The sequence below is a fragment of the Astatotilapia calliptera genome, chromosome 13 (assembly GCF_964374335.1).
Source record: "Astatotilapia calliptera chromosome 13, fAstCal68.1, whole genome shotgun sequence".
NCBI lineage: Eukaryota > Metazoa > Chordata > Actinopteri > Cichliformes > Cichlidae > Astatotilapia > Astatotilapia calliptera.
The window spans coordinates 22,647,218-22,665,940 of NC_137434.1; the positions used below are offsets into that span (position 1 = coordinate 22,647,218).

Here is an 18,723-nt window from a genome sequence, read left to right on the forward strand (position 1 = left end):
CTGTGAAGCAGAAGAGGAGCAAGATGATGTAATACATCTAAAATGCCACAAGAGGGAAGCCAAGCTCACCTTAACTGCCAAGAAAACTTGATGGTTTTTCCACTTTGTTTGTGTTTTAACTTCAAGTGGAATTATTCAGAATTATTATTTAATGATTATATTATATTTCGTTATTATTAAATAATAATTTAAATAAACATTTCGTCACTCCCACTGAAAACACAGATGTCCAGATAAACAACATCAACTTTTTGGAGTTTGTTTCTATGTACAAATAATTCATTTCTTCTTACAGTAGTGAGTCAGGAAACACTCAATGGTTAGATTTCTGTGAAAATCCTGTCAATCAATCATGTCAATATCTGACCGGGACTGCTAGGCTCCATCTCTCCATCAGAGTTTCAGAGAACTGGGGAGTGTTTGAAGTTCACAAAGTTGTTTTAGTCTCATTGGCTTTGGCACATTTCTCATAACCTTGTTTGAAGTTCTCAGCTCTAACATATGTTTTCCGCAACAGATCATACATGCAGCATGTGCCAATATGAAGTCTTTGTCAATGAACAGGTCTAAATAATTGCCACCAAAATAAAGGTTAATATAACACTGTTTAAAAGAATGACGGTGAACACTAGAAGTGTGTATCATTGTTGTCCTACATTTTTTTTTTTTTGGTAATACACTATATGTGATTTCATTTGGTCACAGATTTTTATCACACTAACAATTAAATGTACTTCCTTGCAGTGTAACTAAAGAAGAACTGGCATATATGTTGCTGCACTTTTATGCATCTTCATATTGCAGCACACCTCTTCTCCCCTTCCTCCTGTAAAAAAAAAAGTCCCTGTAAAATAAATATCTGAGATGATTTATATAATGAAACAATGCTTGTTTACAATTTGACCGGATTTTGGACAGCCGTTCTTCCTCATTTGCCTTAGAGCATTTCCAAATATTAAGGAAGGGTGAAAATGACTCAATCTGGTGTGATAAACTGTTTTGAAGGATTTCACACATTCCTTGAGCCTTTTGAACACCTGAGTATTTATTGTCATGACAGATTTATGGTTCCAAACATTGTTCAGTTTTATCCAGTTTAATCATCATAGAGAGGAAAAGACTATTTGCTGGAGCTGGAGTTAGTCGAGAAACTGTTTTACTCTTGTTTTGTCAGAAGCTGGACACACTAACATAAGACACAGACCTTCACAATAAAACAGGAAACCACACTGTGGGGCCATGACGCAGGTGCAAATGTCAATTTTAAATTTCCTGACATCTCTGAAAACTGGCTGGCATATAGATGGTGAATACAAAAATCAACTCTTGTGACAGTTTGACAGCAGCCACAGTGATTTCATAGGGAGCTGAAATGTTCTAAACTCAGATAAGACTGATTCTGATGCAACATCTCAAACAAAAAACTGTCACAGATGGCATCATCAAAGTGGTAATACACTGATGTCCACAGAGGGGAGACGGTAGACAGTTTGCAGGTTAGATTTACTGTACAAAATGAAGAAATGTAGACAAAATAAACACAGTTTTCAGATGAATATTTTCAACAGAAGTAGATGTAGCGCATTTGTGCTCATAAAGTTTGAATTTGTGTTTGTATATATTGGCAATGCGACAAATCACCCAGAAAAACTAAAAAATAATCATTTTGAACCCACTGTTTCTGGTTTTGTGATAAATGAAATAGCAAAAAAGTAAAATGAGCCACATTTACTGAAATGTATTCAGGTCAGAGCAGCTTTGACAGGATATCATGAGTTATAGTCATTTACAACAAACATGACATATATTTTTGTTCCTTTACCAGCTAAATGAAGATCCTCACATAAATCAGGTATAAAAACTTTGTGTGATTTTAAAGCCGTAAAAACGGTTTTAAAGGCTTTAAAAGCAACTCATACACAGCTCATCACCTGAGTGCAATTTTATCTTTAGTTTAAAAAAAATGTACAAATGGACAATGATCCACCTGTTTTAGCCACAGATATCACATTGATTTAATGTAACTACTGAGGTAACAATACTTTTTGATTTGTAAACAGCATATTCCTTATTTTGTAAAGAGCAATCATCTTAAATGAACAAAGCACCTACCGACTACCACTAGAGGGGCTTTTGCATGACTTTCAATTTCCTGTTTGGGTTAAAACAGGAAAATTTCTGTCTGTTATTATCTTCCTCTCGATCTCACACAACATGCAAAAATATCTCATCATCTCGCTTTCACCTTCGTTTGTTGCCCTCAATTCCTGTCAGCCAGACATCAGTTATCACACTGTTAGAAGTCGACTAACTTCTTATCTGACAGTCTGACTTTAGTCACTCTGACTTTGTAGCTGTGTCAAACCATTGTGTTGTGTTTCCTTCTTTTCCTGCTTCAGTGATAGTTTTTGCCATTTGAATTTAAAAGGTTTTAAATGTTTAGCGTAATACATCTCACTCTAAGATTCCTCTTTATCTACCAGAGCTAACTCATCGGTCAGCACTGCCTCTTCACTGTTGTGGATGGAACGTCTGTCATCCAACTCATGGGTCGACACTGCTTCTGCACTGTTGTGGCTGGAAGGTCTGTCGCATAGCTCATCTAACTCATGGATCGCTATTGCCTCAGTGCTGCTGTGGCTGCAACGTCTGTCATCTGACTCATGCATCGGTACTGCCTCTGCATTGTTGCCCATGGAATGTCTGTAGTCCAGCAATATAATGGCCAACCTGTACAAGCTCAGTGTGATCACTAGGCCGTTCTTGATGGCAAAGAAACCAAGCATCTGGTGGAGGACTCTGAAGTGAATAATGACAGTCAGCCTGACCAACAGAAAAGGCCCATCCTGGATAAAGAGGGTCTCTATGATACTCCAAATATCAGTGCTGTGTTTAATAAAGAAGGTTTCCCGGACAACTTGATCTTCTCCGCCATTCTCTTCATCAGATTTGGTGTTCACCACTATGTTGAATAAGAAGAGGAAAAACAAATGATTGACAGTAAAAATGAAGCTTTCCTTCAGGTAGCTGCATGTAGTTTGACAGATGTCACATTTATTTGTTTGTTTTTAAAACAGCTTATCTCGCTTTTTGTTTAAGTGTGAAATTTACCAAGCTATTCTAGTAGAGTCCAAGAATACAAATATGGTCTGAATATAACAGGTCTCCTTTTAATTTAGAACCTGAATGCAGGACACAAGTGGATGGATTAACCAAAGGTTAGAAGTTTTAGTGAGGATGATACAGGAGGAAACCTTAGATAGAGGTGACATTAATTCAGAAATAGTCTTAACAAGTTTTTTAGCCACCCAGGTCAAAAGTATTTTAGCTATGACCAGGAAGAAGGTTCCCAGTGAGCAGAAACCTGGGGAGCTAATAATAATTATTAATAACAAACCAGAGCATAAGATATCCTTAAAGTTAGATACTTATCATTAGAATAACCATTTACCTATTAACAAATAGTAAATAAAGACTCGAGACCACAAAAACTAAGGTTGAATATTTCCTGTAACACTTTGAAAACACATCAGATCAAAATGAGAAAAAAATCATGCTGATATCTACACTGATATATACTGAGTAATGTGATGGGAATGAAAAGATGCCACATTGTTTGATGGAAATGGAAACCTACAGAGGGCTGAATTCAAAGACACCCCAGAAATCAAAGTGAAAAAATGTTGTGAGGAGGCTTGTCTATTTTGCTGAAATTATATTGCAGCAACTAAAAATGTGAGGGAGTAGTTTGTATGGCCCCCCACGTGCTTCTGTGGATGCCTGACAACATTGGGACATGCTCCTAAAGAGACCACGGCGTTACTGCGCTCCTAGACAGTCGGAGGTGCAACTTGGTAGCATCAGATGGGCAAAAAAATAAAGTCCCAGAGATGTTGTATTGGATTTAGTTTATGTGAGAGTGGGGACAAGTCAGTGATATCAATCCTTGATCCTACAGCAGCTGCCTACATACTCTCGCCACATGGGGCATGAGCTGTGTTGTGCACTAGGAGGAACCACACCAAAGCAGCTGAAAACTTATAACCTGCTACCTAATTCCTTTAATTTAAGTCTCGGGAAGTAAAAATGTTTGAGTTAGTCATTTAAAAGCACCGGGGGCTGTAATTTCAACTTACTTGCTGCACTTATGTACTTAACTGTTTACTTACTGGACTGGCTTGGATTTTTAGCCAATTTCTAAACACACTGTTAAGACTGTTTGTCTTTTTCATGACCGGGGAACAGGAAAGGAACTTCCTTACACTGCTGTAGCTCCTTAATAAACACCAAGTATTTTAAGGTACCTGACCTGCTAGATGTAGTGGAAACTGCAACATGCTCCAGGTCCATACAGCTAAGATGACGTAAACCATGGCAGGATTTTTTTCTCTGTAAGAAAAGTGACACCAATATCAGGAACTATATATGCATTTGCATACATTAAATGCAGACTTATGTCTCGATAGGAGAAGCACATTCTTAACGTACAAGCAACACGATTAGCCCCTTACTTTACATCTGACAGCGTCTCACTAGTAAATTCCAGGATGTCCGCTGCAGTGCCAACAAAAGTTAGAAGAAGCTGAGACAACTCATCTTTTGTGACCCCGCCTCCCAAAGGCAGAAGCCACTTCCCCACAATGAGGAGGATGAGCACGATCTGGTGAAGAGCCAGGATCCAGTCATTCGCGCAGACAGTGGACAACCTCTGCTCAGTATTTAAGAAAAGGAAAAAAGATGGCAAGATGTTTAATGCTGAAAACTTGGTTTTCTGAGAAGGTTGAATCACTTCACTCAAAAAGCCATTTGGGATTTAATCTCATCTCTGTCCTTTCAGTAAACAACAGTGAGCCACATGATAGTTTATGATAGTTTCCCACACATACAATTAAAAGCAGTTCTACAGAAGCATTTGAGTATAAGTAACCTGAGACACAGTACAGGTAATATGTCATAAGACCCTGCTGTAAATAAGAGAACCTGAGTTCCTTTGTACAATTTTTTAAATTATTATTTTCAAAATAAATAACAGAATAGTGGAGAAACTTATTAAATAAGTAAAAAAGTCTATTTTCTTGGAACCTGCGCTAAACATTTTTAAAACTCTTCGTCAATATTGAGACCCAGGCTCTTATTTTCTAAAAATTATTCCTATTTCTCCAATTAGTGGGCACTTTGTGAATTATCTAGCTCTTAATGCTGCATCTTGAACTCGGCTGTCAAACTCCTAAAGTTTGCAGATGACACCACTGTCATTGGCCTCATTCAAGATGGTGATGAGTCTGCATACCGGCAGGAAGTTGAGCGGCTGGTACTCTGGTGCAGTCAGCACAATCTGGAGCTGAACACTCTTAAGACTGTAGAGATGACAGTGGACTTCAGGAGACATCCCTCAACTCTGCCCCCCCTCACCATATCAGACAGCCCTGTGTCAACTGTGAAGACCTTCAAGTTCCTGGGTACAACCATCTCCCAGGACCTGAAGTGGGAGACCAACATCAACTCCATCCTCAAAAAGACCCAGCAGAGGATGTACTTCCTGAGACAACTGGGGAAGTACAGTCTCCCACAGGAGCTGCTGATCCAGTTCTACACTGCGGTCATTGAGTCTGTCCTGTGCTCCTCCATCACAGTCTGGTATGGAGCAGCCACTAAACAGGACAGGAGCAGACTGCAGCGGACTGTACGGGCAGCAGAAAGGGTCATCAGCACGCCCCTGCCCTCAATCCAGGATCTGTACCTCTCAAGAACCAGGAAACGGGCAGAGAAAATCATCACAGACCCCTCACACCCTGCACACAGACTTTTCTGCTGTCCTCTGGCAGATGGTATAGAAGCCTGCAGACCAGGACCACCCGACACAGGAACAGTTTCTTTCCCCTCGCCATCTCCCTTCTTAACAGTTGACCTGTCACACTGCCAGACTGCAACTGCACCTTATGTACATTTTGTAGTATTCATTCCACCTCATTCATTTCTGTATTTTATGTATATAAGTTTAGATTCGTTATTTATAGTTGGTTTACACAGCTTTGTGTATGTATGTGTAATATGTATATATAGACACGTGTGTGTGTGTGTGTGTGTGTGTGTGTGTGTGTGTGTGTGTGTGTGTGTGTGTGTGTGTGTGTGTGTGTGATTTACATTGCTGTGCTTGAGAGCCACCATCTATTGGAACCAAATTCCCTGTATTTGTCTGCACATATACTTGGCCAATAAACACGATTCTGATTCTGATTCTGGTCTTTGTCATCAATCTGATGATATTTGAAATGATGAAAGTAAGAGAGACTGTCCACTTTATGCTTTACTGTTTTCTACTTTTCTTATTAAGAGTACTAAGTGAAAAGGCACTGGAATTTGGATGCCGCATTTTGGATAGGTAGCTGAAATAAATTCGTTTTTGTTTTTTTTAAGTGTGACAAAAATGCATTGTTCCTACAGGTGGAGTGGATCAGTTGGATTATTTTATTAATTTCCAGTCAATCTTAATGCATGAATGAAAAATGAAAAAATCAGAGCATAAATAGTTTCACTATGCGTTCAGTCCACACTGCTGCTTAAACAGTTTCCAAGAACTAAATGATGAAATCATCATTAATCATTTTATTTTACTTGAGTTGCTTCAACCTTTTCTGCTGCTCTTTCTGGCTTTCTTAAAGAGAAGTCATTATGAAACAGTCAATAAGCTGTTAAGTGTCTTAGCATAAAGAAATAACAACCTTTACAGTGGTAGTTCAGCCTTCTTAGCGAAAGACCAGAAGAGGAACAACGCCACCGGATGTTATTTCTGTAGAAGGTTATGTCAGTCTGCCCCAGGGCAGCTGTGGTTACAACTGTAGCTCGCCTCCACCAGTGTGTGAATGTGAGAGTGAATGAATAGTGGAATTGTACAGCGCTTTGAGGGCCCGAAAAGCGCTATATAAATGCAATCCATTACCATTATTATTATTATTATTATTATTATTATTATTATTATTATTATTATTATTATTATTATTATTATTATTATTATTATATGTCCCTTCCTGGCTGAATACAGAGAGTTTCACTCAAAACATTGGTAGAAAAAGTGGAAAAACTGGTTCTCTCTGATTAGACATGGATAACGAAATAAATTCCTGGCAAGTCTGTATTTGCTCATTGCTTGTCCCATTTGAGCTCATTCTTGTATTTACAGCACTTCACATGGCACAGTGATCTTTCTCATTTCATTCATTCACAGTTTCTTTCTTTTCTCTCTCTTTATTTCTGTCACAGAACCATAACTTAACAATTCAGTCACTCTTACCTTAAGTAAATTCTGGTTTGTGGTGTTTCCCTGCTCGGTGCTTCGATTCCACAGTCTTTGCAAAGTTTCTATAGAATCTAGTTTATTGCACTGAAAACAATTTAAAGAAGCTTTTGTGAGTGAATTTCACGGGGTATTTATTGTTTTATTGTAATTAAATCTTATAAACCTTAACATTAATAGCAGATGTGACATTTGATAGAATCGGTCAATAAATGTACATGGGGTACCTCTAGATCGCTGGCTTTGTCTTGCTGGTGTTGTATCTCCAGAATCCAGATCGAGGGAATAATAGTAATGAGGAAGAGAAAGATAGGAGGGGAAAACCTACAAGACAACCAAAGGCATTCAAAAATGTTTAAAAAAAAGAAAAGTGATAAGCATGTTTACTTCAAGCATGCAGGAAGACTGAAGAGATTAACTTGAAGTAATAAAAGTCAAGGGGTATCGTACCACCATTCGGGACAGTTTAACTATTAGCTTCCCAGCTTATCAATATAGTAGCAGCAAAGGTACAAACTACTTAAATATGCATGTAAGGTACACCGGGGTCGAGATAAAGACTAGGAAAAGATGAAAATGCATAATTTAATCATGCATTATACTGTTATACTGTCTATTAGAGGGGGAAAGTGCAAACGATAGAGCGGAGATGAGTTTGAAAGTAATATGAGTAGCTTCAGGCATTAAGTAGCCTAATGAATACTTAAGGATAATATAATTACAATATTACACCACTTTTGTTTTTACCATCACTTGCATGCATGCTCCTTTATCTTACCATTTATAATCCTGTCCTTTTCGCATCTTCAGTGTTACTATCATTTCAACAACAAGCGGCAACAAAAGAAAAGCCAGAAACAAGTAATTGTTATCCTTCTTAACCGATGCCACCCTCAACACTCCGATGACAGCAACTAAAATAAACAGCGCTCTGGTGAGGATCGCACTCATTAATTTAGTCAGCGCCATGTCGGTGGCTTAACGCAGTTCACAAGTGATCACCTCAATTTCCAGTGTTCACTGTGGCTTTTACTGTAAGTGAAACAAAACCTTTGGGAATGCATTTTCAAATAAAGTTCCCATGGATAAAGCCCCGCCTTGTTCCTCAGGCACAACATGAAAAAGCATGGGTCCATGTAGGGGAAATAACAGTAGAAGACCAGAAAAGGAACTGTGGTTTGAGTTTCTTAATAAACCGCTGGTGTATTTGTGAGTCATAATTCTGGTGTTTCTGGCTTCCAAGGAATAAAGCAATTTTTTTAAATGACTGTAAATGCTGCTGAGTAGCCTAATGTTTAATGTGAAGCTCATGATGTAACTCACTTTTTCTTTTTTGCTGGGCCCCCCTATGTTTTACATGAAAAATGTTCGCGCCCCCCCCCCCCGCGCGTGCACGCACGCACGCACGCACACGCACTAACACATCCTCCAACCACACACCAGAGGTGGGACCAAGTCATTGTTTTGCAAGTCTCAAGTAAGTCTCAAGTCTTTATCCTCAAGTCTCAAGTCAAGTCTCAAGTAATGTCAGGCAAGTCAGAGTCGAGTCTCAAGTCACTGGTGTAAAAGTCCGAGTCAAGTCACAAGTCTGAAACTTTGAATTTCAAGTCCTTTCGAGTCTTTAAAAAAAAAAAAACGAAAAAATAATGTTGCAGTTATGCTAAATGTAAATATTAGACCATGTAATTTTTTAATCTGTGTTTTTCTCAACACATGACAAAATAGTGAACTTAGAAAATATACACAAATTGTGAAATTGCACCTCTATAAAATGCAGCTCAATTAAACTTAGCTCCAAGAATAATTTTCACCGACAGTTCTGAGATAAGCTGCATGTTATTCTTGGATGCGCTTGTAGGACCGACTTTAAAATCGCATGACAAAAATATCATACACATTAAAAAAAACTGAATCACCAACGTAGCCTGGAAAACATTTGCTAGTTAGATAAAGTCAGCTATCTCATTGTAGCATATTTATATGCATATTTATAATTATACGGTTCTTGGAGTGAGTGCATACACTCATGAAGTTTAGTAACTTCAGGTCACTGCAACAAGCTCAGGTACAGTTTACCGACGGATGGGTACAGGACCTTGAAATGCACCGTGTAGAACGAAAGACCATCGTACGTATCATAAGTTTACCAGTCTCACAAATCGTCGTCATAAATACACATTCGTTAACCGTTTATTAATAGGACCTTTGAGCTCAACGGTAATTAATTAGTAGTGGAAATAATTTCTGGTAGCATCACAGAAATGTAGCAGTGACAACAATATTGTATGCTGTAATCATACTGGGCAATTAGTGATACAAAAAACCTGTTTTATCCTGTGAATAAAAGTATATGTTTTTGTCAATGTACCATAATAACAGAAGCGAAACGCAATATTGTGTCAGGACAATTCACTATTTATGCACAATAAATAAAGGAGCATAGCGCGACAATTTCTGTTCAGCGCCAGACTTGCTTGTAACCTATATCACCAATTATGTTATGAAAATGACGTATTAACTACTAAAAAACACTGACCTTCGTGTAAATGCTTGGAGCAGACTAACCTGTGAGCTGGAGTGTTCTGGGACGTTATATTTGATCTTTGAATGGCTGCAATCCAGGCCATCCGTCGCGTCTTTGTTACTTTGGAAACATGGCTCGAACAATTTCTCTTCAACGACCAACCGATCTCTTTACCCGTCGGCTTCCCGTGGCTGTCATGCGACCGGCTATTGCAGTTAATAATACAACAGCTTCTTGACATTTTTGTGTTTCTTTTTATCGCTGTGTGACTGATTTCAATTGAAAGCCTGCGTGCGTTAGTACCGCTTGCCACGAGTTCCCAGAATCCTTTGCGGTTCTACCCGTGAATGACGTCACATTTTCAATCTCTATATAATATGCATGTTAAATTTTATATTTGGGGTAAAATATCAAGTCTTTTCAAGTAAACCGGTTCAAGTCCAATTCAAGTCCCAAGTCATTGGTGTAAAAGTCCAAGTCAAGTCACAAGTCTTAGAACATTTTTTCAAGTCAAGTCTAAAGTCATAAAATTAATGACTCGAGTCTGACTCGAGTCCAAGTCATGTGACTCGAGTCCACACCTCTGCCACACACACCCATATTTTGCTCCATTGCGCTTTATTTCACACCTCAAACATTTAGTAAACAATTAAGCAAATACAAGTAATCTGCAATAAATTACGGGTAGTAATAAAATAAACTACTAACTCTTTTACGCTACGTCCACACCTACACGGGTATTTTTGAAAACGCAGCTGTTTCGTCGTAGACGGCGTTTCGAATCACCGAAAACAGATATTTTTTAAAACCCTTTTTTGCGTTTAGTTGTGGATGAGGAATACAGAGTTTGACACAACGTCAAAGGTATGTGCCTTTTTTCACGTCAGGCTGTGCGCCACATTGTTTACATGAGCTGCATTGCAGAATGGCAGACAGAGACAAAATACTGTTACTGTTAATCTGACTATCCTCAGGTTTTACACGCTTATATATACACAAGCAGTTACTGTCCCTCTATTTAGAAAGGCTGACGCATCAGGGTGTAATTATTTTTACTGTAGTTGGTTTTTTTTTCCTGAGTAATAATATTCAACATTGCCATCAATACATTTTTAAAAAAAATGTGTCTCTGTGCAAAATGGGTTCAAAAACATAAACAACTGTAGGATACTGTTTGTCTGTGATTTGAACCGGGGGAACAAATCGTGGCAGGATCAGTCTGATATTATTTGTATCCCGCTGTAACTTTACTGTATACAGAGCTAACATCTCCAAAATGTCAGGAGTAGTTAGTCATTACAACAAGTGTTTGTGAACTAAAAATCAAGAATGTGGGATACTGTTTGTCCGTGATTTGGAGAGCCCAGCGCTGCTCCCGACAAAGGGAAAACTAATTCTGCAGGGGAGACCTACCTCGGCACTTGTGCAGGTGAAACCAAAGGGAAGATATGCTTCACCAGATTTTCTAGTCTTTGGCTTAGAATGAAGTTGGTTTGGAAACATATTCAGCGATGCTTCATCTCCTGCTTTGCGTTTCTGTGGGCGCCCGTGCTAGCAGTGCCCAAGCCTTTTGTTTTTTTCCTTTTCATACCGCGCCCCCCCTGCCATGGCTCTGGGCCCCAATCACTTTGGGAAGGTCTGATGTAACTACTGGTACTGAAAATCAAAAAAAAAGAAAAAAAGTTAAAGCTAAAAACTTAAAATGTTTAAAAAAACAACAACAAAAATTTAGTTTGCATTTAATTTTTATTTGTTCATAGATTCTCATCACCCTTGCAGTGCAACGAGGGAAGAACTGTCATGTATATCACATCTATTTTGTGCACTGTTATTCATGTTCATCCTGCAGCACACCCCTACTCCCCTTTCTCTGCCTGTAATCCCTGTAAAATATATATCTCAGACGCGTTATATAATGAAACAACGCTGATCTTTTTTTTAATAATTAAAAAAAAAAAAAATCTTATTTAAAGCCATTTTCATTATTCGTTATAACGAATAATGAAAATGGCTGCTGTACAAAATGAACCAATACAGACAAAATAAATATGGTTTTAAGATGGAATTCATGCATCGGAAATATAGAAGTAGATCAGTTTAAAACATCTGTGCTCCGAGGATAAAGTTTGAATTTGTGTTTATGTACTGGCAGTGATACAAATCAGTTATGTACACAGAAATCAAGAGAAAAGCACCGGGCTGCTCAGTCACTAACTAACTACTGTTACTGTACTTTTATTATGAGTATATTACTGTAAGAGCAACAGGCTGGACTCTGCTTCAGCTCCTGTGCAGAGCTGATTATTAACAAACAGCATGTTGTCTGTCTCTTGCCACATCTGTAAGGATAGTAACAAACCTGGCACTTCAGTAACCCCTCATTAATCAGTAACTACGAATTAAATAGCAAAGCCCGATATTTATGTACTGAAACCAACTACTTCCGCTTGGCAGCTTAAGTTCAAATATATGTTTAATTTTTCCACTGATGAATTTTTTAGCACTGACTCTGTATATATTTTTGTACTGAGTTTGTTGCAAACATTCATGTTAAAAAACTGTCTGAATTATTGCTAATGAGATATGTTCACAAAGTCACATGTGCAGTACTCTGTACAGCTTACATCCTTTAAGAGAAATAATTTGAAGCCTTAATATTTCTTGTTCAATACCCAAGCAGCAGCTCACACACTGCTGATAATACCTCGGTAGCTTGGTGACCAGGATGCAGCAGCAGACTGAACCAGGACTGAAACCTGCTCCATCATCTCATCTTTGCATACCTCCATTTACAAAGCATCAACAACTCAAAAGGTAAACATTATATTGGAAATTTTTTTATTTCAGATTTGAGAGAGAAACTTTATATTTCAGTTTGTGATGATTCTGTTCTCCTTGTGATTACAGGAGCTGCCCTCAGATTCAGACCTCAGCACCAGCCAGTGACAGCAGACAGATCATCCTATATCTTCACTCTTTGTAGTAACTCCATAATTAACTGATGAAAACAGTACAAAGGTTAAAGTACCACATGTGCTTTCAGTAAAAGCTGCAGCTGCTTATAGATAAAGTTAAAGACAAAGTCAAAAGGATTGATCACCCTTGTAACTGTGTCACTATATACCAGCATTAACAGGACCTGAGTTTGGTGTTTCAGAAAGGTGCTAATCTCAGACCTGCTCAACTCCTGTTTTAAACACTGAATGTAGTCAGCTGCATGAAGAGGATGTGATGTTTTCTCTGACACAATTGAATAAAACCTGATGAAGGTCAAAAATCGTCACTTGTATGTTGAACTAAAAACGTCTGATCCGGAATTCTTTCACCGTTTCTTGCCAATAGTGTGTTATTTATCATAAAGTAATACAGAATCATTCATACAGAGTAACGAGAGCATAATATATATTTAAATATTTAACTTTCTACAGGACTGAATATAATATCTTTATGTTCAAAAAAAGAGCTGCTGGTGAAGATCATGAGTCCTGCTTTGTCCCTGCAATGAGCTTCAGTCTTCCTGGTGTTTCTGAAATGATACCTCTCTCTATGTGCAGCACACATCGTTGTGTGCCTCAACTTTCGGTCTTTTACCCAGGCTAATCTGCCATTTACCTTCCTTGGTTAGGTTTAGGGATTAGAGCTCGATCTAGATTATCATTTTCAATTTGGGAGATATCATCAGCAGTGGACCTTGGATTCATCAGGTGTTTTGGCCATTATCACTATACACCCTCATCCAAGGAGGCCCTGCCAGGGTTGATCAGGCCCTGGATTGTGTCACTGGTTTATGTTAAATTGTTATTTCTCTTCTTCTTTCTTCTGTTTAGTTAGTCCACAGTGAACACTATCGGCTGTCATGATCCGAAGAAGAAGAAGAAGAAACCCCAATATTACTAATACTACTACAACAACAACTACTATTAATAATAACAACATAGCATGTACAAGTTGCAGTAAAAGAGGAACTAACACAGAGACTCAGACAGGTGGAATTGACACCAGGACTGGGGAAAAACAGACATGGAGACATGACCGGGAAAGCTGAAGAAATATCAAAACACAGAGACGAGACTAGGATGGATATGCAAATTCAGCATGGTGTTGGTTTAGCTCAGTGTTTCGAGTGAGCGACGGCTCAGAGCAGCCGGTCCAGGTTCGAGTCTGGCTCTTTGCCACAGTTTTAGCAGATCTAACAGACTGAATGAGATTGAGGGAGAAAGTAGTTTCCACTTCACTGTGTAACATTTTTCCACATCCTTCTGATTAGCAGACCAGCAAAGAGGCCCATCCATTTTCCTCTTTTACCTATTAAAACACTGAGCATTATGATGCATTATGCTTATCATTTGTTGTTATTGTTGTAAGTTGTGGTATTTCAGACTCACTTTTAAAAAACGGATAAGTAAAACTTTGCTATAATAATTTCTTTAGACCTTGCCCCGACTCCATAATAAATTTACCTGATACAAGTTTGTGCTTTCGTGTGTATTAAGTTTCTTTAGTACAAAGGTCACTAAAGGCCTGCTATAAATATGATATATGAGGTTTATAAATGAACAGTTCTGGTAATGACCTAAATCATGTTTTGTTTCTGTAATGGTTAATCCACCATTATATGAAGCCTTTTAATCAAAACTATATATAACGTATCCACGAATTTTCATATTTACTGTCTTCACTGTATCATAGATTTTTTTTTTACATGTTTCTATATAGTAACTGAGGCAGCAAAGTGCATGAAAACCAAACTCACCACAACTGTAGGACTACAAAGCAACAGCAGGGGACAATCCTTAGGTTTGAACCAGCTCTCCATTTACAACTTGAAACGTGAAAAATCGATGTCATCTGTAATGGGAAAATTCTAGTGAATCCTCACATTTAGATTTAGGTGGTAAGAATTTCACTGTATTATTTTTGTATAACCTTTGCATGCTCAAGATGAAGTATGTATCAGCAAGACCTTGTGAAAACTGCTTAGCTAGGCCTAACAATGCTTCACTATGTTATCTGCTAACTGTTTTGCTCAGAAGGATAAAGTTCAGGGCCAGCGCCAGGTGCTGGCCTGGGAAGAGATAGTTGGAGTCTTCTTTGTTCAGCAAAAGCCCGGGATTGGACAAAAGACTGTTGTAACTAAAATATACACAGAAAAGATACAAAGCCTTTTAATCCAAACTACAGTGGGATGCAAAGGTTTGGGCAACCTTGATAATAGTCTTTATTTTCCTGTATAAATCGTTGGTTGTTACACTAAAAAATGTCAGTTAAATATATCATATAGGAGACACACACAGTGATATTTGAGAAGTGAAATGAAGTTTATTGGATTTACAGAAAGTGTGCAATAATTGTTCGAACAAAATCAGGCAGGTGCATAAATTTGGGCACCACAAAAACAAAGAAATGAAATCGATATTTAGTAGATCCGCCTTTTGCAGAAATTACAGCCTCTAAACGCTTCCTGTACGTTCCAATGAGTCTGGATTGTGGTTGAAGGTAATTTGGACCATTCCTCTTTACAAAACATCTCTAGTTAATTCAGGTTTGATGGCTTCTGAGCATGGACAGCTCTCACACCACAGATTTTCAATAATATTCAGGTCTGGGGACTGAGATGGCCGTTCCAGAACGTTGTACTTGTTCCTCTGCATGAATGCCTTAGTGGATTTTGAGCACTGTTTCGGGTTGTTGTCTTGTTGAAAGATCCAGCTTCAGCTTTGTCACTGATTCCTGGACATTGGTCTCCAGAATCTGCTGATACTGAGTGGAATGTGTCCCTCATCTTTGACAAGATTCCCAGTCCCTGCACTGGCCACACAGCCCCACAGCATGATGGAACCACCACCATATTTTACTGTAGGTAGCAGGTGTTTTTCTTGGAATGCTGTGTTCTTAAATAATTTCCCCCAGGGATCAATAAAGTATTCTGATTCTGATTCTGATTCTTTTTCCTCCATGCATAACGCCCTTTGTTACGCCCAAATAACTCAATTTTAGTTTCATTAGTCCACAGCACCTTATTCCAGAATGAAGCTGGCTTGTCCAAATGTGCTTTAGCAAACCTCAAGCAGCTCTGTTTGTGCTGTGGGAGGAGAAAAGGCTTCGTCTGCATCACTCTCGCATACAGCATCTCCTTGTGTAAAGTGCGCCGAATGGTTGAACGATGCACAGTGACTCCATCGGCTGCAAGATGATGTCGTAGGTCTTTGGTGCTGGTCTGTGGGTTGACTCTAACTGTTCTCACCATTCGTCGCTTCTGTCTATCCGAGATTTTTCTTGGTCTGACACTTCGAGCCTTAACTTGAACTGAGCCTGTGGTCTTCCATTTTCTCAATATGTTCCTAACTGTGGAAACTGACAGCTTAAATCTCTGAGACAGCTTTCTGTATCCTTCCCCTAAACCATGATGGTGGACAATCTTTGTCTTCAGGTCATTTGAGAGTTGTTTTGAGACCCCCATGTTGCTACTCTTCAGAGAAAATTAAAAGAGGAGGGAAACTTACAATTGACCCCCTTAAATACTCTTTCTCATTACTGGATTCACCTGTGTATGTAGGTCAGGGGTCACTGAGCTTACCAAGCCAATTTGAGTTCCAATCATTAGTTCTAAAGGTTTTGGAATCAATAAAATGACAACAGTGCCCAAATTTATGCACCTGCCTGATTTTGTTTGAACAATTATTGCACACGTTCTGTAAATCCAATAAACATTTCACTTCTCAAATATCACTGTGTGAGTTCCTATATGATATATTTAACTGACATTTTGTATTGTAACAACCAACGATTTATACAGGAAAATAATGACTATTAACAAGCTTGCCCTAACTTTTGCATCCCACAGCATATATAACTTATCCACAAATTTTCATATTTACTGTCTTACAAACAAAAAGCAAACAACTTGTAAATTACATTGTTATTGTATGGTTAACATAAAAAATAACAGTTATTTATTTGGAATATTCAAAAGAAAAAAAATTAATCTCACAGATTGAATATTATGCTGATCATTTAGGGATGGAGACATAAGGGTGCCATAAGTATTGGTGTTAACATTTACATTTCTTTCCCAGTATGAAAAAGCCCAAACCGAAATAAAGAAAATGTTAAAACACATTTATGGGCAGTACCTGATAACACTTATGAAACTGAGTGCAGGCAGTCCAACACTCCTGCTAAGTTGGCAGCACTGCTTTTCCAGCTGCACTGCGCTCAGGAAATGCTTAAACTATTTTGTGCATTCAAAAATTGTAGCACTCAACAGAAGATGAATCATATACATAAAATGTCGATTTATTTTCAAGATCCAACAATGAAAAGGACAGAACAGAGGTGATAAACCACTGCACAGCCCATATTACAGACTGTGGACCTCAGGCCACACAAGCTGTAGTACAGGAGCTGCCAAAAAGGTTTGGCACTACCAAAACTAAAGGTATATGTATTTGTTAAATAAAAACTTTTGAAGCACATGAATTCCGTGTGATTGTTCTTCACTGTATCATAGAAACGTGTAAAAAAAACAAACAAACTATATGATAACTGAGGCAGCAAAGTGCATGAAAGCCAAACTTTGTGCTACTGCCCAAACTCACCACAACTGTAGGACTACTAAGCAACAGCAGGGGACAATCCTTAGGTTTGAACCAGCTCTCCATTTACAACTTGAAACGTGAAAAATCGATGTCATCTGTAATGGGAAAATTCTAGTTAACCCTCACATTTAGATTTAGGTGGTAAGAATTTCACTGTATGATTTTTGTATAACCTTTGCATGCTCAAGATGAAGTATGTATCAGCAAGACCTTGTGAAAACTGCTTAGCTAGGCCTAAGCACTATGTTATCGATGTTATCTGCTAACTGTTTTGCTCAGAAGGATAAAGTTCAGGGCTAGCGCCAGGTGCTGGCCTGGGAAAAGGTAGTGGAAGTCTTCTTTGTTCAGCAACAGCCGGGGTTGGACAAAAGACTGTTGTAACTAAAAGATACACAGAAAAAAAGTATTTAAAAAATGGTAGGACCAAAAGGCTATTTTTTTAAAGTGTTGTAAAATCAAGACAATTTATACAAAAGCAATGTATAGATACATAACGGAATTTACTCTTAATCACTGAAAAGGTTTGTGAGATATGGATTCAGTTTATTTATCTTACAGGAATTCTTGTAGATCAGGAGTAGGCAACTCCAGGCCTTAAGTGCCAGTGTCCTGCAGGTTTGAGATATCACCCTGGGTCAACACACCTGAATCAAATGATTAGTTCATTACCAGGTCTCTGGAGAACTTCAAGACATGTTGAGGAGGTAATTTAGCAATTTAAATCAGCTGTGTTGGATCAAGGACACATCTTAAACCTGCAGGATACCAGCACTTCAGGCCTGGAGTTGCCCACCCCTGTTGTAGATCTTAGAAATATCATCAGCATTCAACACACTCTGGAGTATCACAAAGGCACTGAAACAAAGGCACAAATATTCTTCAGAAACAATTTTATGAATTTGAAAACATTAACCAGTAAACTCTGCAAAGTATCACAGAATATTTCAAATGAATAAAAACCTATGAAAAGTTGTTTCTGCAACTAAAAAAGCCAAAAGGATTATTCCCTGCAGGTAATGCTTCAACATAATAGTTGCCATTTAGAGATTTATATAACTTATAACATGTTTTTTTGCAGAAATTGTGACTTCATGATTTTTCAAAATGATGGCTGGTTGTTAAGTAAAGTTAAATGTAGAGCAAAATGCCTCAAATGTATTTTATTGCAATTACTTTTGAAATTATGGTATACTCACTGTACTTTTACAAATGAAAAATATATTTTCACCTAGAACTGTAGGGTTTTTTTTTTTTAAACACATTAACAGTAAACATTAATGTCACGTACTGTTCTTGATTTACAATAA

At 38.1% G+C, this 18,723-nt stretch overlaps 1 protein-coding gene across 1 annotated transcript; it reads right to left on the minus strand.

The window, feature by feature from the left end:
* Window positions 1-1,020: 1,020 nt before the first annotated feature.
* LOC113035422 (transmembrane protein 26-like) lies at window positions 1,021-8,525 on the minus strand. The gene is made up of 6 exons (XM_026190972.2): window positions 8,073-8,525; window positions 7,522-7,618; window positions 7,292-7,381; window positions 4,512-4,708; window positions 4,310-4,389; window positions 1,021-2,962 (listed from the first exon to the last, which is right to left on the minus strand). Exons 1-6 carry the CDS (start codon window positions 8,261-8,263, stop codon window positions 2,460-2,462), a joined length of 1,158 nt encoding a protein of 385 aa, XP_026046757.2. The 5' UTR covers window positions 8,264-8,525; the 3' UTR covers window positions 1,021-2,459.
* Between the last annotated feature and the right edge of the window lie 10,198 nt (window positions 8,526-18,723).